The sequence below is a fragment of the Perna viridis genome, chromosome 11 (genome assembly GCF_037379345.1).
Source record: "Perna viridis isolate PV_CMFRI_1.1 ecotype Kerala chromosome 11, ASM3737934v1, whole genome shotgun sequence".
Taxonomy (NCBI): domain Eukaryota; kingdom Metazoa; phylum Mollusca; class Bivalvia; order Mytilida; family Mytilidae; genus Perna; species Perna viridis.
The window spans coordinates 398,356-424,464 of record NC_142455.1 but is presented as its reverse complement, the minus strand read 5'-3'; the positions used below and the strand labels follow the sequence as shown (position 1 = coordinate 424,464).

Sequence of the window (26,109 nt, the reverse complement as noted above, 5' to 3'; positions counted from 1 at the left end):
TGATATATTGCGTAATTAAGGTTACTCTAGATTTATTAGGGATTTTTGATAAAACGTAAGAATTACTGATTGCCTGACCAATGGTCAAAAGGGGGAGGTCTTTAATTCAAGGTCAGAATAGTTTTGATTGGCTTGTTGAATGTCTTGGGAAATCGCACGTGGTCTCAACTTTAAGGTTTGAGAAATTTAAGAAATCACTTGCGCCCTTGATGTCAACTAATAAAGTTCAACAGCCATCTGTTTTATTTAACCATTATAGGTAAGTTCTTTATGATTCACTATTCTGATTATTCATTGTTTTTCAAGTGATAAGTTTTGAAATTCATTAATAACTTTTAATTTCAATTTGATAAATTATGCTTTATTTTAAAGAAATGAATATTAAGATTTCAAATTAGGATAAATGAAAAATATAGATTTGTAGAATGTAAATAATAGATACTTAAAATAGCGACAATGCTTTTATAAAGATTTATGTAAATATGTTAAAGAAAAAAAAGTAAAAATTGGCTTGTTGAAGAAAGCGAACATATTTGGGTTTTTATAGAAAATGTAATAGCTATGTTTACGGAATATATCGTTATTGTTCCGGAGTTGTTTTATAAATATTTTGCCAAAGGGCAGATAACCCAATTGTAAATAAATGAATTTGGCGGGTCAAACTGTTATTTGGAATTAGATTTTACACCCAGATATGTGAGCTTGAATGCATATTAATTATATTTTTAAGTTGTAGTTTATGCAAATTTTAAAAGTCAAACTAGGTATGTTGAGATAGATCTTTGAAGCAGAAGCTTTTACAATTAGAGCTTCCTCAAACATAAAAGTATTCAATTCATAACAAAAATAAAAATAGAGTCATTTAAGAAAAAGTTTAATTTAGTTTTATTGAATAATAACAAAAGAGAGATACATGTATACAAGAACACAAAGAGTAAGATATTGATGTATTTTTATAGACTAGATATGCTTGTCAGTTGTGATGCTCTAGTCAAATGATTTTATGTTTACTATTGTGTTTTAAATTGTATTTTGTGTTTTATTGTTTGTATTATTATAAATGACTTGCGCCCTTGATGTCAACTAATAAAGTTCAACAGCCATCTTTGTTTTATTTAACCATTATAGATCAGCCAGCAAACAATGGCAGTAAACAAAGGTTGAAGCAGCACAAGCACTAAAGCAACACCAAACACACACACCCAAAACCGGCGTCACATTTATATCCAAGCAATGTGTAAAGTTGGTAGAAAAAACTTTGGACAATATCTGAATGTCCCGTCACCAAAAATTTCCACAATGGGCTCACAAAAATATTCCATATTGCTTTTTGTAGTCAGCATAATAATACCCGTCTCAGCATCATTGGCGTACATCATTTTCTCTAAATTTGTAGACATCAAATCGTAGTCCTTAAGATTTTCGTGGGTTTCCTCTCTTGATTTTGGTAGCTTTGGCGTTGTCTTTCTCCTGAAAATATAAACAAATAAATAATATTAGGAACTCATAGGATATGGAATAAATTTACATGACACAAAATCATTATATATGTTTAATAATAAGATAAGCAATGGAACAACACTTTTGTTGTTTTCTTCATTTTTAGTAATCATGATCATATTATAATACTTTTATTGAACATACCTTACTCTATAAACAGCTTGTCTTATCAGGCCAACATCTTCTGGGACTAAACTAGCGTTCTCTTTTTTCCCAACTTCATGTACTATTAGCTTGTGTGGCCGTTCTGTTATGCTGTCTTCAGCTTTTCTCTTGCAAGCTTGTCTGATGTTGTGTCTCTGTATCTTTCTTTCTTCCTCCTTTTCATGGTTATGCTCATTACGTCCATCCAATATCATCAAATCCGTTAAATCTGTCTTGCATCGGGCTTTGCATTTGGCTTTTATACATCTCCAAAGATGTGTGGCAATATATGATTTGTCAAGCCTATACTTAAATCCATCAACAACTATACCTTCTTTCTGTCGATTCGTTGTGTACTTCTCAATCTCCATTTTAAATGTATTTCACTAATATATTTTTGTCTTTATTTATTGTCGTTTAATCTTTTGAGTGATATTCAGAAGGGAAAAAGTACTGGTCGATTCACTGAAGTTGAACTAATACATTCGAGAAAGGGCTAGTTTTGACCAGTGCGAACTGGTGGACCGTTTATGTGAATTTTATGTACATCTGTATTTAATCAATTAAAAAATATGTCGCTGAATTTATATGCCGTTTTTATATTTTGTATTGATTTGATGTCGCTCAAATGATATACGCAATTACTCAAAAAGCGTCGCTCAAAAGATAGTCGCTGAAAAGACAATGTCGCTCAATTTATACGCACCCCGTGAAACACCTCACATTCCAGGTATGAACTAGGACATCACATCAGACACACATGAACGATCACGACCCAATACACAACGACAGGTAAACAAATTGAGAGTGACATTCGTTAATGTTTGCGGATTAAAATCAAAGCTTCTAAATGTTGACTTTATTGAACTAATTCAAGAGTATGATATTATATGTTTTTTAGAAACAAAACTAGATAAATTTGATGTTCTTGATGTACCACAAGGTTACGAATACGTTACTAAAAATAGGAAAAATGTCAAACGAAAGTCTGGTGGTATTATTGTTATGTATAAAAAAGAATTTTATAAAAACAGAATCTGAACTAGTACAGTGGTTTGAAATTTTGCCAAATTACACAGGTCTTCTACAAAAATTGTTATACGGTTGTGTGTATATATCGTCTGAAAACTCAAAATATGCATGAGATTCTGCATTTGAGGAATTAGAATCAGAATTAATTCCTGATGATGCGCTTTTTCAAAACCTTAATTTACTTAATGAATTTGATGATAATATCATTGCTAATATGTATTCATATAAAATACTACAAGAGAATAATATATCTCTCAAGATGTTGGTCGGTGTAACAATTATGGTCATAAATTGATAGAAATGTGTAAACGTTTATCTTTGTATATAGCAAATGGTAGTTTCCGAAGATAGAGATATTGGAAAAACTTCATGTAAAAATATTAGTTTGATTGATTATGTACTTGTAAGCCCGAATAAATGATACACTTCATTCATTGCTCCGATCTGTGAAAACGAAGTCTTGAGAGCAATCTGACATCTTAAAAATAACAAAGCGCCCGGTATAGATGAAATGATGCGAGCGACAACATGCAGGAATCGTTAGACATATTTTCGGCATATTGTGATACATGGAAATTATCGGTTAATACTAACAAGACTAAAGTTATGATATTTTGCAAACGCAAACCACGGCGACTGCCAGAGTTTAAACTTAATGATGCATCATTTGAAATTGTCGGCAGTTATAATTATTTAGGATTATTGCTTAAGTATAACGGCTCATTCACTGATGCCCAAAGTAAATTGGTTGAACAAGCTGAAAAGGCATTATTTGCCGTTTACACTAAAATTCGAAACTTGAATTTACCTATCGACATTCAATTAAAGCTTTTTGATTTTATGATTGCTCCTATTTTATTATATGGATCTGAAATTTGGGGATTTGAAAATACAAATTCCATAGAAAAGGTTCACTTGAAATTTTGCAAGCGAATTCTTAATGTTGGAAAAAGTACGCCGAACTTCATGGTGTATGGAGAACTTGGCCGATTCCCTTTAGACATAGATATAAAACTGAGGATGGTGTCATTTTACTCTCGCCTCCTCAAAAACGAAAATAAACTAGGTTGTATTGTATTTAAACTTATGTTTAATTTACATTTTGATAATATTTGTAATTTTAAGTGGATCTCGTTCCTGAAGTCAATATTTGATTCATGTGGATTAAGCTATATATTCACCGATCAACAATTTATAGATTTTTCTTTATACAAACAACTAATTAAGCAGATATAGCAAGATCAATTCGTTCAAAAATGGTATAGTGACATTGATAACTCCTAAAGAGGATCTTTCTATGAGTTATTTAAGCAAAACTTTGGTCTTGAAACTTACTTACTTCGTTTACCCGAGAAATCCAGAATCTGGAATTCGGTCAATCATATCGGCCTCGGCAGCCGTATTAGCCCTCGGCGATGCCTGGGGATAAATACGACCGCCTCGACCAATATGACAAACCTCAAACCTAAAACAGGGCCAATATGAAATTACATATTTATTAACATACAATATGAAATTTCCACCTGCGGTAAAGACGTTTTCGACAATTTAATAGACAATGCGTCTTTAAAATGATGTTGCATTGTAACAAAGCGCCATTTTGCGTAATATGCAGGTTTGTTGTCGGTTTACATGGAACATATAAATGAATGAACACAGAACTCGCCAATATCCTAATTAATTGAACCACAAACTACAGCTCAAGGGCCTTTTTCACTTTCTAAATTTTCCAGTCGCACTAGTTGTCAAATCAATCATAATTAGTGTCACCTTTGTTGTTATCAATTGTTGCATGGTCATCTATGTACAGTCTAACCTGTATTAACAAGCACCTGTATTCCGCAATAACCTGTTTTAAAGACTGATAAAACGAATTTTCTTTGTAGTGTATTCTATGTAAAAATGAGTCTCCTGTCTTACAGTTTCGATCACTTCCAACCTAACCTCTCTTCGATTCTGTCAGGATTGGCTGTCATAAAACAGTTCTAAACTGCCAGAAATTGTTCTAACCCACGACACACATTGTCAGGATCTGTCAGCTTTGTCATAATCTGTCATGGGTCGTGACACTCTCCTGTCAGGAACTGTTCCACGTGAAACTGTGACTTGGATTAGAAGAGTTTCTGACAGATTCTGATATTCATTGTCTAGAAAAATACTCTACAACTGAATTACATACAGTACATGTACGTGATTCAGAAAAAAGGCGTAGCACCAGAATCGCGAGTCGTAAGACGTGAAAGAAGCCTTGCTATGTTTACACTTGTTTTTTTATTTTTGGCACAACTTTTATGTATGGTATGCAGTACCAACAAAAAACTTACTGATCCCGACTTTGGATTTGGACTGTCTTTTATTTGTTTTTGTCACCAGTATGATGAAGAGTACTTAAATTGACAATGTCAAACATTTTATACAAACATTTTAGACCTTTATGAAGCTCAAGTGTTCACACTCGTAAATCTTGCAAGAAAATGACATTTTTGAAGAATTTTGACTGAAATATATGTGTCGCAGTCACCCCCATGATTATATTGAAAAAAAAATTATAATAGCATTTTAGACAATAATTTTAGACCCTTATGGAAATTAAAAGTGCTTGCACTCATATATTTTGCCAATTTTAGCCACTAATAGGAAACTAATATTTACAATTTCTACATTTTCTGCATTGATTTAAGACCATATAGATAAATTTGAAGTGCTTAAAATAAATAATTTTGCTAAATATGACATTTGAAAGAAGTTTTGCCGAAATATACAGGTAATAGTCAGCCATTTAATGCTTAAACTGTCAATTTTAACTTTTTTTAGAATGATTTGAAACCCTAATGTTATTTATACATGTAAGTACTTTCACTAAAATTACTTTGTCAATATTGAACTTTGTGAGAATTACCGAACATCTATCGGTTACCATCTTTACACATAGAACAGAATCATAGACCTGTAATTATATAATTAAATAATAAAATTCAATTACAGGTCTACGATTCTGTTTATCAATCTTGAAAGGTCACTTTAGACAGGTTTGTCTGTTCCTGTAAGAACGCTTAGTTTCTAGGCACATAGTCTTAGAATATGATTTCAACAAAAAGGTCTAACGAAAGGAACACTAGCCAGTCGCCTTGTACACGTTGATTCGGCTCTGTTATCACATAAATCGTACCAACGTATCTGGTTCTCAATTCATTTCTTATAATGACTACAATGCATTTTTCAGTGATTGAAGACAGGAAAAATGCATTAATTGGGCATACATCGATTTGGCCAATACTTTGTCTTTTAATTGACAATGTTTTCATTCAGTTTTGTAATACTCTATACAGATAGGTTGTTGATATATCAATGGGATTAATTGTGCTCCTCTTATAGCCGATTTGTTTCTCTACTGATATGAATTTCAGTTAATGACTAAACACTTTAAATATTTTTCAAGACATGATCTGTTGCATGAATTCAATAATACTTTTAGATACATTGATGATTTGATTTGGGCGTAAATAAACTTTGAAAACTATATGTTCAAGATATCTACCCAAACAAAAACTTACTATGGCTAACAATAATAGTACTCGTATATATACTCGTCATATTCGACCCCTAAATATATCACTAATCATATTTGAGTATTGCACTACATGAAATCTTGCCTTTACGTTACTACTATAAATTCAGCCCACTGGAATTTAGTACGTGGGCTAAGATAACACCCCGTGAAACCCCCCCCCACTCATCAACCAAAATATGATTTTCAGGTACCCTTGTACCTCCCATTTACGAATCTTTTGTCGCCAAAAATAAACTGAAGAATTTTTGTAATTTTTTTGCTACTTTTTATACCTTGTTGAGGCAAAATCTTATTTAAAGTTTTTTGCTTCTATGAACCTCTACTTTCTACAGAACGAAATAAACTGACGTATGTATATATCATCATGTACATGTAGCCCAATGTCTCAGCTTTACAATGGTACCAAGAAAGATGCGGTAACACTTAGGGTGTTGCGGTAAAATGGAAAAAAAATGTACACATATCTCACCGAAAAATTGCTTAAATTGACACATTTTTCAATGTCAAAACCCCTAGACTATTTATGCTACAGCGAAAATAGCTTATTTGGTATTTTCTGTTTAGTATTATCATAATCACAATTTATACTTTTGGGGGCTCTTTCAATGATTTGTGGCGATTTCCGTAGTCAGAATTTATAAAAAAAAAAGCGAAAAATGGGATTTTTCGATTTTTCGGTCAAAAGTCACATAAATTCGACTTTACAAGTTACTGCTCCACTAAACTGTCTCAAATTTGGCACTATTCGATAGACAATTTCATTTTCTACATAAATAAACCACAAAACACTAATTTTCAGGAAAGGATTTTAAAAAAAATGTTAAAAATATTACCCCTATCCCAAGAAAACTGCTCTCAGTATCAAACAGAATTCTCATTCAGAGCATACCGACACCGTAAAACTCATATTTTAGGTATTCATAATTAAGATAATGATGTTCCCAATATATCTGATCAATTACGGCGTTTAGATTCCCTCTTTGGGGTAATAATTACTATAAAATCGTAAAAAGGGGATTATTCAGAAGAAATTCAGAATTTCACACCATTATTTCCCTTTTTCAGAATACCGTAGTTCTATCAAGCTTTTGTGTAATACAGTACATTAATATAGTGTCTTAGCTTCAAAATTAGCCCTAGTAATAAATATTTACTAATGAACATGTCCACACGTTTTCTCGCAAACTTTCTCAGAAGTTTGGCCTTGCCCAACAGATGTGCACGCCACCAAAAAAAAAAAAAAATGAAAGGAGGGGGGGCTTTGGCAGAAAAGGAGGATAGGTCATAATTTAGGACTTTGCGATATCTCAGAAACCTAGGTGGCCAGGAACTTGAAAATTGGTGCGGTGGTAGAGTTTGATAAGCTCTACAATATTATGCAAAAAAAGTGAATCAATATATTTTGTGTTGCCATGGTAAAAAAAAAAAACACGAAAAATGTTGCCGTTTTTTGTGATCTTTTAGAATATTTTTATGTAGGAAGAATGTCTTGAGATATCTTCACCAAATGTAAGGGCTATATAAAACAATCTAAATGTGATTGATTGCATATTTCGGATTATTTTAGATAGCCACCATTTTAAAATGGCCGCCATCCAAAATAAGGTGCCCCGTTGGAAAATTGTGTAAATGGCATTAGAATTTTATGAAACTTGATATTTAGGCTTGAAATTGTGTGCTAAATTCAACATTTCGGGAATGTTAACCTATAGATCATCACTTCGCAAAAAATAAAAAAAATTAAAAGGAGGGATGCTTTGGTCGAAAAGGGATATAGGTCGTAATATAGGACATAGTGATATCTTTTAAATCTAAGTAGCTATCAACTTGAAAATTGGTGTTGTGGTAGTGTTTGATAATCTCTATAATATTATCCCAAAGTAGCGAACTGATATTTCATGTGTTGGCATGGTAACGAACAAAATGAAAAATTTGGTTGATTTTTGTGATTTTAAAATGCTTTTCTTCTATGTAGGAAAAAATATTTGAGATATCTTCACCAAACTTAAAGGATATATGAAACCATTTAAGTGTGAATAAGTATCATATTTTGGATTATTGTAGATGGCTGCCATCTAAAATAATTTGCCCCCCCCCTGGAAAACAGTGTAAATTTCATCCAAATTTTATGAAACTTGGTATATAGGCTTGCAATTTTACACTGAATTCAAATTTGTGAATTCTGTGATCATTTGCAGAACGTCAGGGGACTTGTATGTGACTTGCTTGGAAGCACAACTTAAAACTTGTTTATACTGAGGTATTTCTTGGAGAAAATTGGATGTTTTATTGAATGAATTTTGTGGTATGTTTGTTTGTTGTTTCAGTTCACTTTTGTGGATATTGGGTCACCTTTTTGTTTATAATTTATGTAGAATTTAGCTGAAAAGAGCAAATAATAGAGTGGGACAACTTCCGTTATCGGAACCACCATACCTATTTATTTTGTTAATATTTGGATCCGTCGACTACAACCTTAACAACTAGGTAAATCTCAAAGAATCCCGTGCATTAATGTTGAAATGTCCTTTTCTCGGTTATGTTTACATTTGCTGAAACTTATTTCATACATACGAAAGCAATGTCATAAATAAGTTGTTGACAATTTGGTTTTTTAAGGGAGACATTCCAACTGTTAATTATATTAAGTGGATCTTCATCAGTCAAACGCTCACACCACCCAGACAGGTTCGATTTTGTGTGGTAAGAAAACAACGAAAACAAATCCTGTCATGTTCCCAAAGTAAAACATGATTAAATGAATGATAGGAAGGTTCTGTCGAACTACTGTCTTACAGATTAGGGAAATGTCTACATACAAAACTCATATTTTCTGGAAATGATCCGGAAATTCCCTGTACGCGATTCCGAAAGAGTTCTTTTTATCTAAAAGAAACCTCTGTGGCCACGAACCGTCACATAAACTAGGAACATTACGTTCCACGCTAAATATAGGTCACTGCAGATAACTCTATGACAATATGTAGAAAAAAGCTTTATTGAGATACTTCAATAACCCAATCCAACAATTATTTCCTGAAAAATTATATATATTTCAAAACATAACATTATGGAGATCCACGAAAAAGAAAGATGTTCTTTTATATTTTGTCATAACAATCTGTAGCCATGGTATCAGTTGATCACTTTTGAGTTTTATTTTTGTTGAATTGTAGCCTAACAGCTAGATTTTGTACCTGAAATGTAGCATTTAAGGCTAAAATAAGAAAAGTCCTAGATTTTGTCATAACCATTAGACTGTATACTGAAAGACTGATTCTCGATTTCTTTGCGGCTTGATATTTATAAATTGAGCATTAAATGATAGTTCGGTTGACTAACTTATGTATAAAAGGAAAGAAATCTTTTTTTTTTAATTTGACACTATATATGGAGCTAAAATACCAATTTAAACTAAGGAAACTTTCATGGCGTCGCATTTTACATGATCAAAAATCAGCATATTTGAGAACTTCCTCTCACTCCAGCATATAAACATGCTATAATTTACTATAACATATTTAAAAACGTCGGTTTTAATGGTAAAACTGATATTATGTTCCAAATGTAAGAGGCTTTAAACCTGCTATAGACGGGTTCCCTTTCATTTTGTTAGATATAATCTCCAGTTTGTAGAAGTATTTTTTCCTCAGTATTACATGTAGGTTGTAATGCTGCTGATGATAGGTTACCTTATGAAACACAACACTCAAATATGCAATAATTATATAATTGGTATTTTTGTATTCAGAAACCACTGGGTCGATGCTACTACAGGTGGACTTCAGGTTTCATAGCGTTATCACTAACAAACCTCTACAAAACACTGAAGCTTTAATCCTTGAATTAAATATGGGGCTATAATAATGACATATTCTGTTAGAAGTTATTATTACTTGAATTGGCTATTTATCTCGATATTTGTTGGTTTGAGTACTGCTAAGTATACAACTTATTGTGGAGTCTTTACCTTACTAAGTATTAAGTTTAAATGCTGTTAATGAGACGTTACGCTTTGAAACACGTATACTTCATACCGAAATTTGCAAAAACTTCATGCTTAGTACTTCAGTAAGTTCTCTGTAATTCAAACCAGTTTTTAGCCAGAAGAGTTAAAATTGATAAGCTCACTAGTGCACGGATTCTTTTGTTCACTTTCTCCACAAAAACTAGTAAAATTAACATTGCTACACTGTGTATGAAATAGAATTGATAAAATCATACGATAAAATTAAGAAATAAATTAAAAATGTAATTTCAGTTTTTCGTTCGATAAAATTACATCATACATGTACATAATGTAATGAAACACAACGAGTGGAACCTCTGCATGGTTCAGATACAAGTAAAGAAAAAAAGGAGGGTACAACACAAAGACGGAAACAAGATTGTATATCATTACCAAGGTACAACACAAATACAGAAACAAGAACGAATATCATTATCCAATGTGAATATTTCATACATAACAACACCTTGCATTTTTACTTACCTTTGACATTCTGGTGCCATCCATTTCGGAATTACAGGTCATTCCTAATTTCAATAAGGATCTGAAATTATTGACTAAAATGCTTAATTTTTCAATATAACTGTTTTGTGGGTGACACATATATTACAGTAAAAATTCTTTCAAAAAATGTAATTTTCTTGTAAGATGTACGAGTGTGAACACTTTTGTTTCATAAAGGTCTAAAATTTTTGTATAAAATGTTTAGAATTGTCTACTTAAGTACTCTTGATCATACTGGTAGCAAATACAAATAAATGTCAGTCAAAATTGAAAGTCAGGGGCAGTCAATAATTTTTGTTGTTACTGCATATCATACATTAAAGTTTTGCCAAAAATGAAAAAAAAAAAAAACCAAAAAAAAAAAAAAAAAACAAGTGTAAACATAGCCAGGCCTCTCTCCTGTCGTCCGACTCGGGATTCTGAGATATTGAGAAAAAAGTTTCATTTTTAAGATGCTCTGCAATAGAAAACTTGAAAAGGTGTGGGATTTCCGTTAAACCATTACACATTTAATTTCTAATTTTGTATATTCCCTTTTGACTAAAATAAAAATATATTCAACAAATTGCATTTACTGTGCATTTCATGAAAATGTGCTTATCTCATAGAATAATCAGCTTTATTCGTGCTGTTTCATGAATCGATGAAACACATTTTTGAGAGAATAATCAAGGGAACCAAGGTTACAGCGGTAATTAAAAGAATATAATCCAGGGACAAAGACCAGACATGGAAAACAGACATACACAACAAAGAACATAAAGTAACTAAAATCATACATACAAAGTAACAAAAGCATGAGTGAGCAACTCGGACTCCACTAAAATCTGGTAGCATGGACCAGATGCACCGGTAGGGTAAGCGTCCTCTACTTTTCTAGAAACTTCCGCCGAGTTGCTCATAAAAAGTTTAGTTCGGGGTAGTCTCAAGTTCTATGGGGGTTAGATGCGATGTATCAAATCCCAAAAATTAGGATTGTTTAAAGATAATACGTCATCTATATAGCGGAAACTGAGATTAAAGGATCTACCTAAATGATATTCTTTCTTTCGGATCAGGTTAACTATTAAGTCAGCCAAATAAAAGTAAAGAAATAGGTCAGCAAGTAGTAGAGCACAATTTGTTCCCATTGGAATGCCGACCGTTTGTTGAAAAACGCGTCCACCAGACTGGACAAATAAGTTGTTGATTAAAAATTCCAGCATGTTGTAAACACCTTCCTCTGTATATTTGGAAGATGATTTGGAATTATTTCTTACAAAGTATGAGGAACCTCTACCTAGAACTATATATTTGTATCTAAGTGTACCATCTTACCATCATATTTGTTAGCCGGGATTTTTACTGAGTATGTGGAATAGAAATATACAGTGTTGAAAAATCATAGGGCTATTTATATATGTCACGCCAAATATTAAGGGACTGCTTTTTATCACCGTGTATTGCCTATTTTACGTTTATCTAAAATAAATGTAAATGAAATAATAGAAACATATTAAAGAATTGAATGTTTCAATTCTGATGTTTCATCGGCGTGTGAATGCGTTCACTGTACGAACATTTTAATCATGAAGTGCCTGCACGAATCATTGAGAATGTGTTACGTTCGTGTATTTTTTGCATATTGGTAAGTGACATTTTCTCACATTCAGTATTACGCTTATATTTTAATTGGGGTTGAGCAATAATATGGAGACAGGTATGTCTATTGATTACTCTTTGGTACCCTTGATTACTCTATAATCATCACTATTGTATAAATATAATGGGTGTAAGGTTTGGTATAAAGGCTATCAAAAACAATAAAAAAAATAAACTCTATACAGTTGCATGCATCACGATGTGTTCGGTTCGTTGCTATAATATGAATATGTTGATATTTGGAATGGTTTTCTGTGGTGTTTAAACGTGATCAATGTTCATATTCACAAGGAATTGTGGAAGAAGAAAATAACTTCTGTTGTTACAATTACCAAATTTGTTCGATACTTTTTACCAAAAGAATTGGGTTTGTTACAAAACTTATCGGCATATTTTAGCAGTGCGCATAACAAAAAGGCACTTCCAACTAAATATGTTTGACATGTTTGAAGAAGTTTTCCAGTCACTAACCGAGGGACGAAAAAAACAAAGATTTCAAACTGTTAACTTTTGTTGCACCAGGGCCTGGTGTCATATGTAAGCCAGATGTATTTCAATCAGCCATTAGTAGGTTCTTTTATATTGTTTGCAGATTATCGCTTGAAGACTTTCATAATGAAGATGTCTCCATTATTTATACATGTATATGGTCATGAGTACATAGTACATGAAACTAGTCAAGTACGTTAGGGACCATTTTCAAACAGATATGTGTAAAGTGTATATATATAGGTCTGCAAAATTCCCAACGAACTCGTACCGCTGTGTAATCTATGGCAACACCGCCTGCACAAAGTCCAGCGCCCTAGACCACTCGGCCAGCTAGGCTATATAAAAATATAGCTTTCGCTGGCCGGGTCATTCCTCCTCGTAGGATTAATCTAGGGCTGTAACTTAGTACACGATGTATGGTAGTACGGGACAGTTCATCTAGGTGTTATTATGTAGGATAGAGGATCAAATTAATGATGCATGTCACAACAAATCAATATTATACAACGTCTCAGAATGTGACGACTCTATTCGCTACACTCAGTCTTTTTGTTAAAAGCCTTTTTGTCCGTATTTCAATTATGTCACAAACCTTAATTTTTTCGACGTTGGCCATTGGCTACATTCTTCCTTACGGTTGTAAAATATAACAACTAATAGTATTTTTACCAAAGTTTATTCACGCTTAAAGGGCTGTATAAATATTCAGAATATCATGTTTATTCTAAAAAATAATGAGTTCTATTGTCTAATAGTAGATAAATACGCACGTATGTTGTGACGTCACGTTGTCGTTTTCCCGACGTTTTCCACATGTTGCGTGCTTTCCAGTCTTTATCAAAAGCTTTTTTCGTCAGCTTTGAGTGAACTAATAACTATGAAATTTTGAATTTTACATGTATATATGTTGTAGATAGTATATTACAAAAATTATGATACTTGGTTGAACATGTATCTAAGTGCAGCATTTTGTCTGTGTCTAACCAAAATGTCACAACATATAAAATTTGTATATTTTATTTATTCACGCGTACACCATGCGAAATTCGAACGAAATATTGAAAAAGGCAAAGTGTTGAGTCAATTTCTTCATATACTTAAAAATGTATTCATCCTCCTCTATGGTTTTATCATTTATTTTTTTTTCTTTGGCTTAACAAATGGGTTATATATATATGTAAAACCGTGTCTAACAAAAATGCCACAAAGCGCATTTTTGACGTTTCCAAAGTAACGTTCTGTTCTGTGACGTAAAAACTCTTTTAACGTCAAGTTAAAAAAAAACACAATAAAAAGTATTGAAAACTTACGATACTAGATTAAATTATTATGACTGCACATGGACGTAATGAATAGAAAAAATACGATTTAAGCGAATCTGATAAAATAATGAAATTCCCCCATCCCCCCTTTTTGCGTGCACCCCTGTCTGTTCATATGCAATGATGTCCTAGTGAAATCGGGATCAGCTTGCCTGTATCAAAGTATTTTGAAATGTGTAGACACGCGCTTGCACATTCGCTAGTGAAATATTGTAAAATCAACGTATTTCATGATCATCTAATTACCTCTTGACAATTATTTTAGTTATAATATATAATAAAAAAAAAGTGATTTATTTTGGTGTGGCCTTTTTGACCCCTTATAAATCGGAAACCGTAAGAGATATCCGAAATCGGATTGAAAAATGCAGGCAGGATTATTAATGAGGAATCCAATAAAGAATCCAATGAAATAAAACATTTCGAAATCGGACAAAAAAAGTTACGAAAATGTTTTTAGGCATTGCCCAATTTGACCCCCTATAACTTGAAAACGGTCCTAAACTACAAAATCTGCTGTACATTGGTTTAATTAAATAAAGAACACATTAAAATAGAATAATTAAAATTAAAAACAAAACCTCCATGGGTTTTAATGAAATACGTATTTTTACCCTTTTTGGCCCCTTTTTCTAAAGCGACGGGGCAACAAAGTCCAAATTAAGTAGGAATCTTCTTAGTTGTTGGTAAAATCATATCAATATTTCAGAACTATTCGTTAACCACAACTAAAGTTATCGCACGGAAACGAAGTGTCCCCAGACCACGACGACATGGACGACGACTGCGCCATAACATTATACGACTGCAGTTTTTTTGTCGTATAATAAAAACGGGAGATTTAGCTCTCAAATTTTCTCAAAGAGGGAGATTTGCCAAGGTTTCGTTTTCTCAAAATGTTTAGCAATATACTATATAAAATTCTGAAACGAGTACATGTATTCGGAAATATCAACATACATCTATATTACAGATATAAAACCAAATAGGAAAGATTCACTTTATTCGATTTCACAATATGATTTCCCGGGGGAGGGGGTGGTCCTTTTTTGCTTGTAGTGCTTGTAGGTTTGTAGGTGTTCTGTTTTAGTGAGGGTGTTTAACTTTTTTTTAGCGCATCACGAAATTTGTTTTCATGATTGCTAACATTTTTCTCATAGGATAAAATTTCCTTCAAATCATTTTTCAATGATTGATGCCAAATTATTTACCATATCGGGGTGTAATCTGATCATTTCAATTGACCAAAACGTACGAAAAATTAATATCGAATCGGATAATTAAATAATTATCATGAACTCGTGAATCGTTATGGTGTATCCATCTGCACCGTGAAAACTGATTTATTCAACCGGTCATAGTTTTCCTTTCCTCGTTTGTCTACCCTGGACTTGACTTTTTATGAGCAACTCGGCGGGTGTTTCTAGAAAAACAGAGGACACTAACCCTACCGGTGCACCTGGTCCATGCTCCAAGTTTTAAGTGGCGTCCGAGTTGAATAAATCAGTTTTCATGGTGCAAATGGATACACCATAACGATCCACGAGTTCATGATTACGACCATAAAACTTGTAGTGATGACTTCATTCTTGTAGCAACATAACCCTGTTCCAGAAGTCTATTTGTTAGAGTTATAGCGCGACACTAAAAGTTTGCGTAGTTTCGACAAGCTCTGGCATAACATATGAGTTGTGATATGAACACTCCATACGCAGGTGCTGAAGGAATGTTGTCACAGATGAAAGGAAAGTTGACAATTCTGAATGAAAAGTCATTACGTTTGTCGTAAAGTTTGGTCAATAGTTTTCCTTTACCATCGATTCCTAAGTGTAGATCAAGATATGAGGCTGACTTCACTGTGCCTGTAGTATCCTTTATCTCAAGTTCTTTTGGGTAGATGCGATGTATCAAATCCCCGAAATTAGGATTGTTTAAAGATAATACGTCATCTATATAGCGGAAACTGAGATTGAAGGATCTAGCCAAACGATATACTTTCTTTTTGATCAGATCAGCTATAAAGTCAGCCTCATAAGAGGGAAGGAATAGGTCAGCAAGTAAAGGAGCACAATTTGTTCCCATTGGTATGCCGACCATTTGTTGAAAAACACGTCCACCACACTGGACAAATATGTTGTCGATTAAAAATTCCAGCATTTTGTAAACATCTTCCTCTGTATATTTGGAAGATGATTTGGAATTATTTCTTACAAAGTATGAGTAATCTCTACCAAGAACTATATATTTGTATCTAGGTGTACTATCTTTTTTTGAAAAAAAAAACGATGTATAATGTTTTTAAGTCGGGATTTTAACTGAGTATGGGGAATAGAAGTATACAATGTTGAAAAATCATAGGTTTTAATGCTCAGATATTAATGCTTAATATTCAGATATTAGTCTTGAACTAATTGTCTCCAAAAGATCTTTCGAATTTTTCAGGATCCACATTGAATTCATACCACTACAGGAGTAACAAGTGTTTTGGTAGGACTGCAGACCCTCTTTGACAGTTGTGAGTGTAGAAGTTAAAAGTTTTGAAAGAAGTTTGGTGGTACATTTCAGATCCAGCTATAAAACGTTGTTTGTATGGATTCTTGTGGAGTTTAGGAATCCAGTACATAGACGGTAAATCACAATCATCGTCCTTGGTAAAGACACCAAAAGAGGATAGCACAGATTTATGGTTTTCCACAATCTCTTCTTTGGAGAGTGTGGTAGCAATATAGGTCTTATTACTGCTATCATTTACTACGTCTACCTCTGATAATAAACATTGGATGTATAACGTTTTGCAGACAAAAACAATTTTGTTTTGGGCTTTGTCTGCTGGTACGACTACATATTTGTCATGTATAGTAGACAATGTTTTTGCTAGGATTTCAAGGATACTGCAGCCAGTACGGTACATATTTTTCGGATATATGTTTCGTGATTAAAAAAATGAAAATAGTTTAATAGCATTTCAAAGCATTTTCTGTGTACTATTTTTCGCGCTTTTTCACCCTCAGCGAAAATGGCGAGAATATATACATTGATAGTAATTATCCTGTTAAAAGTCGAAAGAAACAACGATGTCTTACAAAAATAATTTTGGTATAATATCACAAAAAAAGAAACAAAAAAAAAAAACAAAAAACAAAACGTTTAAATAGTTAATCGAAAAGTCAATGGCTCTAGACTCGTGTCAAGTAGTAAATTACAATAATCACTGTTTGCTTTTCATAATTAAAAATTAAAAATGAATATTAATACTTTCGAGCTTTGCATATCAGGGATTGGAATATTTCTACTACATAACTATTAACTTAACATTGAATGGCTATGTTTTTATATCGCATATGTTTGGAACAACGCGAATGTCTGTGCTTCCAATAATACACGACATGCATATGCAGTAAATGTTCAAACAATCACTTCCCAACCGCATATGTCATTTCCGAAATGCATCACTACCATGCAACAGAACGATGTTGGGCCATGCATGTTTCAGACTATTTACATCGATAGAACATAACTAATACTCTATTCTTATAAATTTTGCAATGGTGAACATATTCCTGAATGGTTAAGATATCTTGGGCAATTCATGATTAAATAAGAAGGAGTAAATAGTAAACATAAATGTAAATATAATAATATTTTTTTCTTTAAGCAGATATATTAAGATTGAAATAGACTGACCGTTTCTCAACAAAATTAGTAACTACATGTATTAATGATGGCGAAAAACATACGAAAATACAAGGAATATTGATGTTTCATTATATATGCACTTTTCTTTTCTTTTTATCAGAAACTTGCACTACCCAATTCAAGGTGTATACTTCGGTGATTTGTATCTATAAATACTTAACAAATAATTACAATTTTCAGTGGTATTTGTAAATAGTGAATACTTCAACATGGCACTTTTTAATATCACATTAATCGGAACACAACAATGTCAAAAAAAAAAAAAAAAACAGTTTAGATAGACCTAATGAGAAATCACAGCAGCAGAAGTCATATCTACAAATCTGAAAAAAAAAAAAAAAAAAATTACCATCTTACCCTGACAAAGATTGAGCGGGTCCCATATTAAACATCATTACAATAGAGAATACCTTCATTCTTTCGGCTGTAAGTATTTTTAACACACAGTACAAACACTTTCAACTATTTTTCAAGAACTATGAACAATAGTTGAAGAAGTGATGGGATATTGTTCAATCCAAACCTGATGCCTAAAACTCACTAAAACCTCTGATTATATCTGATGACATCAGACAGTGAGAAGATCTTTTCCCGATTCCAAAAACAAAAAGTTCTAGTCCATAGACTACATACGGAAACAGTGATCCCCCACCTGGGGAATTTACAAGACTGTGAAGTTCAGCCACTGCTGAAATTTATGTCCTTCCATAATTTCGGTGTTTGGCAACTGGTGATTCCTGCAATGTTAATTTGATGATATGTTAATGTTATATGGTACTGAAACATAGCTGAAAATATTTTAAAAGAAACAAATACAACCCCCCCCCCTAAAAAAAAAAAAAACAACAATATATATGTTCAATTTTTTTAAGTGTATTTATATGTTCAGGGTATCCTTACAAAAAGAGAGAAGAGACAGTAAGAATGAACCCCACTATAAAAAGGTAGGCGGGATCTTGGTAATCTCGCACACTTGATAATTCTGTAAATAAATACGCCATAATATAAACTAGAGCTTTGTAGCGAACAAAGAATTTAGGATATGTGACTTCTGTCTTTTGAAAATATAAGTCTGTGTAAGCCGCTATGCACTAGTGACTAATATTCATGATAAAACGTGAGATGTGAGATAAAATCTCCATAGGATGCAGCGCTATACTGTTACTACAAAGAAGTGGGACAGCCAAGGTCGTCACATTTGTCGTAAAGTTTGTCGTTAACATTCCTTTCTTGTCTCTTTCGAAACGAGAAAGACATTAGTGTATGGTATTTGTGGTTTTAATATAAAAAATAAAAATAAATGAAATGAAGAAATCACCAAATTGATGATTATCCGGTGAAAGAACTCAATTTATATAGCAAAATCTTAACTAAAAACTCTTCTAACATGCGTTCGTTTTATTTCAGTCAAAATCTTGATGAGGTTGGCATCTTAGCTATAGAAATAACGAGTCAGACCGCCAAGGAGAGATGCATTATTTGTACCAATCGGTATTCCGATCGTCTGTCATATAATTTAACAAATTATTCGTCATCGGTATTGTTGGACTAAAATTTTGAGGGATTTTGGATATATGTCTTATCTTTACACGAACAAAGTATTTTTTGGAAAGGCAGTGTGGAATTGAAATCTGTTGTATGTTTATAGATTACTTATAGAAAAACTTATTTCTGGAGATTTGAAAAAAGCAACATGTTTAAATGATGTGGCATTTAGCAAGAGATCTAAATTTTAGATTTTCTTCATTTTTTTTTCTTTCATTCGAAAATCCAAATTTAAATATTTCAGTTTCTAGCATAGCAAGTGTGATAATAACTTTTAGGACCAAAGTCATATCTGTCAGGACCGAAGATAACGTATTAGAAAGGGTTCAGTGTTACACTTGGAGGAGCTAGCATGTACAACTATGATAGGATAGGCACTCTAATAATCCAATACAAGGAAGGAAAATCTTCTTTATCACTAACTAATGTCTGATTTTGTTTATCACTAACTAGTGTCTGATTTTTGTTCGATTTTTCCACTGAAACCAATGAAGCTGTATTTGTAATATAACAAAAATTAATACGATGAAAATGTCAAAGAGGCACCAAAAATCAACGGAATGATAGCTCAATGTCACGTCTTCAGTTATTGACGAGGATGGTTGTAGTCCTTTTGGGTGATCACAACCCTCACTTGGTTTGAATAAGGCCAGTAAAGAAACATATATTACACAATTAAACAGCAAAAAAGTCAGGGTCCCTTCTTAAATAAAGAAATAAAGAATATGACTAACCGTTACACATATGCACAGAAAGGACTTTTAGAAGTTAATTGACATGCCAATTCTATTGCAGTAAATTTGAAAAATGAACCACAGCCGACAAGTCTTGAACTTTATATTCAATATAATGTTATAATGTTTTTACAATGCTTTAAAAGCTTTCTGCATGGGAATCAACATGTTTTCCACGTATGGTGGATTGTTTTATTGTTGTTGATTTTTAGCTCTTTGGAGAAGACTGATTCGTTTATGAATCAATGACCTTCTAGATTTTGCTCAACAATAATGGTGTGAAACTCGTCATCCTGATTATCTGGCTGAGTTTTATTTGAATATTTAATCAATCAAAATTCCAATAGTTTATTTGTATATTTCGAAGATACTGCTATAAATTTGGACGAACCGGAAATGCGGTAGTTCGGTAACAATGAAACACTGAGTAACCAGGCATACTGCATTAGGTCCAACATGGCAGACGACTTCAAAATTCAGCGATTCGTTTTTCGTTTACTCTTGAAAAATGGATGGATTCAACAAATGAAAGCGGCAACTTAAACCTTTTAGATTATGGGTTGAAATCCGTTTAGTCTTCATCGTCTCAAAAGCCAGTTTACTTGCACAAGAGGTCCGTGAAGTGGTAAAATATTTTTTATCAAGAAGAAATTTTAATGAAAATTTTCCACAGAAAAATGCCAAGAACTACTGTTCGGAAAGGTTATCGACTCTATGACTTATCTGATATGTAGCCTTACTATATGCCTCGTTTGGAATAGTTGCATGTTGCAGACAGGCCATTTGACGAGGAATATGGGATTCGATTTTAGTTGTTTGACCCTCCAATTTTGAACCGGGAAAAGTAGACAGACGACTGAGACATACATATCTCTGTCCTTAATCTTGTTAACCTTATCATGTTCTTTAGAATACGCAATAACATAAAAATAACTGATTTTCTGCACCTTTTTGAAAATTTGACTGTTTAATTCTGACCATGCATGTCAGTTTTTTTTGCACTTTGGCTTCATTTAGTTTTGTAGAAAAGATGCTTTTCTAATTTCAGTGGTGTTGAAAAAGGATTTCTTCAAAAATAAAAATTAAAGAGATATTCTATATCTTTTTTTATAGAATAGACATTTAATTAAGACTGCTTTTGTTGTGTGAACTATGTACTAGAATACACATACAAACTAGGAAAAACTTGGATTGATTGATTGATTGTTGGGGTTTAACGTTCGATCAGCAGTATTTCAGCTATATTCAGACGATGAACATGAAATAGATAATAAAATGAACATGAAATGATGATGTAATGAAAATTAGGGATGAGACACAAGGATAATAGGGTCGACAAATTTTGATTGCCACTAGAAAAAGGGAGGGATGGTTAAGATCGGGCAAGTTAGCCTCCTGTTACGGAGCACAAAGGTTCCTACTCCTATCGAATACCACAGCAAGGTTCTTTAACATTCGAGGAACGTGGCATATTTCCCAACACGATGCACCAATACGGTTTGCGGTCAGGTTTTCCGTATTATTCCCAGCATGTAACACTCCAGGTGAACCCCATCCCACCATATGAGGCACACAACCCAGTTGCTATGTGAGCAGAGCGCCTAGCCGCGGCTAGATTACTGAGCACTATTTAGTCGACAAGCTTAGCGCTGATTCAGGCCTATTCTTTTGACATAAATTGACCTGATCGGGGCAGAAATACTTTGAATAATCCTTGCTAACTTGATACCCCGATTTTATTTAGTAAACCTTTAGACCTTCAATATAGAAAGTATGCTATGGAAATTCTGTAAAAAAATCATCCAAGTATTGAAATGTGACAGCGGTGTAGGAAATGTAACAGATGAGAGATAAATATCACTCTGGGAAACGGAAGAAAGGAATAGTATATGGAAAGGTGAACACTTATATTACGATATATACCCAAACAATATAGGGAAGGGGGTAAAATATACCATTTAAACTTAAGGTGTTGTAATTAAGTTAACTTCTTTGTCCTGCAATGTATCACTGAAAACAATAAACCAAAAAAAAAAATAAAATAAAATAAATGAATAAATAAGTAATAATAATAATAATAATAATAATAATAATAAATAAAATAAAAAAAAAATAAAAAAATGCCCCACCTATGAACAATTACTAATAAAAAAAACTTTTTTAACTAATAGTAAGGAAAACATTCAAAGATGTACGTGTTTTTAAAGGTATTTAGTAGCAATAAAATAACTTGAAAAAAGAATATAACAGAAAACAAAAGTTATAATTATATACTTTGTGTTAGAGTTTGTATTTTATTCATATTACACTGTTCTTGTAGATGAGTAATCCAAATGCTTTATATTTGTAGATGTAGTATGTTAGCCAAAAAGGTTAATAAACCATTTTGTTTTCTTTTCAATTGCTGTTTCAGGTTTAAGTGGAATATCTTGATGCTTTATTACCAAGTTGAAGCTTGATGTTGTAATGTACAGATAAGGAAGTTGTAGGATTGAGGGAAATATTCTGAGATGCAAAATATTTAATTTACATGTACACCAACACATGTTAGTTTAATTTTTATTCATTAACAACCAATAATTGTCCTGGGTTACATGTACATTTTGGTACTTATCATAGTTTATTGTCCTGGGTTACATGTACATTTTTGTACTTACAATAGTCATTGTGAATATTAATAATGTTATCCTTTCATTTCATAGCAAAAAATCCAATATTTTGTCCAAATGAATTGTTGTATCCACAATAAACTGCAAGTCTTAATGTTTCATGTGTCAAAACCTATTAGTTTGTCCAACTGGCTGCGGTCGTATTCTGCGCTTGGCGAGGTTTATTTTTTTTCTATTCTATAAATTTATCGAATTTTCATATTCCTCAAGTGCACTACAATTTGGGAGGGGATTTTCCTATGTGGGAATCTGGGACTCACTAAAGATTTTTCAAATTTATAAATGTTATGTATTAGAGGAGTCTTGGAAGTGTGTGGTTACAGTTTATATATCGGAATACAGTTAAGGTAGATGTAAATTTTAAAACATTCGATAGATTATTGAAGTGAATAACCAAGACGTGACTTCAACCTCATTCCCGTGTAAAAAATGGTGTTTTATTAAAGATTGAACTAAATATGTAACGTCAAAATTCGAATATTCAACAGGACGCCGAAAATGTACAAATGGTCTATTCATCGACTCCAGGAACGTTGTGTTCGATTATATTTTAACTACTGGTAATAACGTTACCAACAGGACAACTTCGAACAGAGAACTGTGAAAAGAAGAGCTTTTTTTCAGTAAAGAAAAAAATGTGTAATTTCGAAACTTTTTTTACTGCATCTTATTTCGTCCACCTAAAGGCAATATATATTGGATTAGACATTTGAGAATTATACTGTAAACGTACCTATTTGCGCGTGGTATTTATTTTCGCGGATTTCGCGGTTGACCATTTTCCGCGAAAATAAATACCCGCGAACATAAATACCCATATCACAAAATTTAGAAGAAACTTTATTACCCTAGACAACACATACCCGTCGATCAAAGACAAATTGCTATGTAAACAATTTTATAACCAGAACGACCCAAGCTGACCTTTAAATTGTTGTGAAAACAATATCAGGTGAGAGCAGCCCACGCTACCTGTATTTATAAGATTGACACTTTTATTGTGAATGTTTTCATTGATCCGAATAATCCATAGTGACCATAATGACCTGTGTACGCTTTGATCTTTATTTATTATGAAAGGGACAGTTAAATAATCGATCCGTCACATTTTATATTTAATAACATATTTACAGGTATTCAAAATAAAATTAAATCAATTATATACTGTCATTATTTGGTATAAAGTTACACATTCTTGCACACGTCAGCTATACCTGTCTTAGCCCACCCCCTTTTCAGTGTCTCAGTCTTAACGTTCTGAAATGCGTGTACGATCCATCACTGCTTTAGATACTCCGTGCTCACGTGCATACTTAGCCATTTTCAACGTTTGGTCGGTGTCATAATGGTTATAGTCTCCACGTTTACGTTTTTTACTTGACGATGGCATTATTTCTTTTTCAACACTTTCATTCGCCGAAACAATTCTTTCCGCCTTTTCTGGTGTTTCAGCCTTTCTTGGATCGGGCAAATAGGGCTGCTGTGGAGGCAGATCCTTTTGCTGTGTCAACCAACGTTTCAACATTTCAATTTTCAAATAAACAGTGCCAAAAAATCTTATCAAATACTGAAGTTTAAAACAGAACTCACGCATTAAAATCTACCCAGGGGGAAAGATCGATATTTTTTTTTATCTACATTACACTTTCTTTTTCGTAGGCTCAATCCTTTGACAATCATTGATTTTTAATCATGGAATAAACTTTGTCTTTTACACGATGTTAAAAAGAGACAGAGTTATATTCCGCGAAAATAGTAAAAGTTAAAACTAGAAAAACGCGAAATTAAATACCCGCGAACTTGTTTGAAATTGTAAAATCGCGAATATAAGTACCCGCGAAAATAAGTACGTTTACAGTATGCTGGAATGTTTTACGATTCTCTACTAGAACGAATGAGATTGGCACAAAGAGTAATCAAGGGAACCAAGGTTATAGCGGGAATCACAAGAATCAACAAAATTGGTTTTAAATGAATATTTTAAATGGGACACCAAAATAACGACAGAGCAAAGCAACATAACTGGTAAGTGGACAAAAATCATTTGTACCAGATACCAGAGGGCCATTACAGTCAAACTTGCGCAGGCGATGTTACTTTGAAGACGCGTAGCCAAAAATAAAGACTATTATTTGTAAAAAAAATGAATTAAAACTGTTGTCTAAATTGATAGTTTGTACTGAAGAAAACATTATTAATACATCGATATTGAAATAAAAGCTCTTTAAACTTTTTATATTTTACAAAATTTTGAATAAATATTGATTCATAACAATATAAGAGTAATCAAGGGAACCAAGGTTATAGGGGTAATCAAAAGAATGTAATCAAGGGACAAGGACCAGACATGGAAAACAGAAACAAAAATCATACATACAAAGTAACAAAAGCAAATGAGCGACTCGGACTCCACTTACAAGTGGGAGCATGGACCAGGTGCATCGATAGGGTAAGCGTCCTCTGCTTTTCTAGAAACACCCGCCGATTTGCTCATAAAAAGTCAAGTCCGGGGTAGACAAACGAGGAAAGGAAAGGTCGTAAAGTTTGGTCAATAGTTTACCTTTACGATCGATTTCTAAGTGTAGATCCATATATAAGGCTGACTTCACTGTGTCTATAGTATTCTTTATCTCAAGTTCTTTATTTAGTATGTCTGTATTTCACGTTTGGTCTTTGTCCTTGGATTACATTGATTTGATTAGCGCCATAACCTTGGTTCCCTTGATTACTTTTTGACATGTATAAATAACATCTTGTCTGATTTTATAAAGACTACTATTTTTATACAAGAAACGATGTCTCAGTTTTTCAGTTTTTCAAATTTTGTGCTATGGCATATCTATAATTATTGTATGATACAAAAAATTGGATCAGAAAAATATTTCCGTGGTTGGTGAATATACTTGCAGAAATTTGGTCAACAAGCAGTGCCATTCAAAAAGTACCAATCAAATAAATATTGTAAATTTTGATTGTTTCATGTTTCAACTAATAACATGTTATGAGTAGCATTAGAACCAAATAAATATAGGGTTTAAGTATTAAATAAAATTATAATGAAGAATCATTTCATTCACGGTGTACTATAAATATAATATTTTGTGAATTATATTTAGTTAAGAGTGAAAACTCTTGGTGCATGCATATCTATTCCTATGCTATGTTTTATTTTCAGATGATAAGCGGAGACCTAGTCAGTTTGTAGTAAGTTTACGTGCAGTTCACTTAAATATAATTACTACAAATATAT

At 32.8% G+C, this 26,109-nt stretch overlaps 1 protein-coding gene across 1 annotated transcript; it reads right to left on the bottom strand.

Annotated features, from left to right (window-relative positions):
• Positions 1–1,026: 1,026 nt before the first annotated feature.
• Positions 1,027–2,339, bottom strand: LOC148602230 (uncharacterized). The gene is made up of 2 exons (XM_088552546.1): positions 1,645–2,339; positions 1,027–1,470 (listed from the first exon to the last, which is right to left on the bottom strand). Exons 1-2 carry the CDS (start codon positions 2,013–2,015, stop codon positions 1,221–1,223), a joined length of 621 nt encoding a protein of 206 aa, XP_088408672.1. The 5' UTR covers positions 2,016–2,339; the 3' UTR covers positions 1,027–1,220.
• Positions 2,340–26,109: the final 23,770 nt, after the last annotated feature.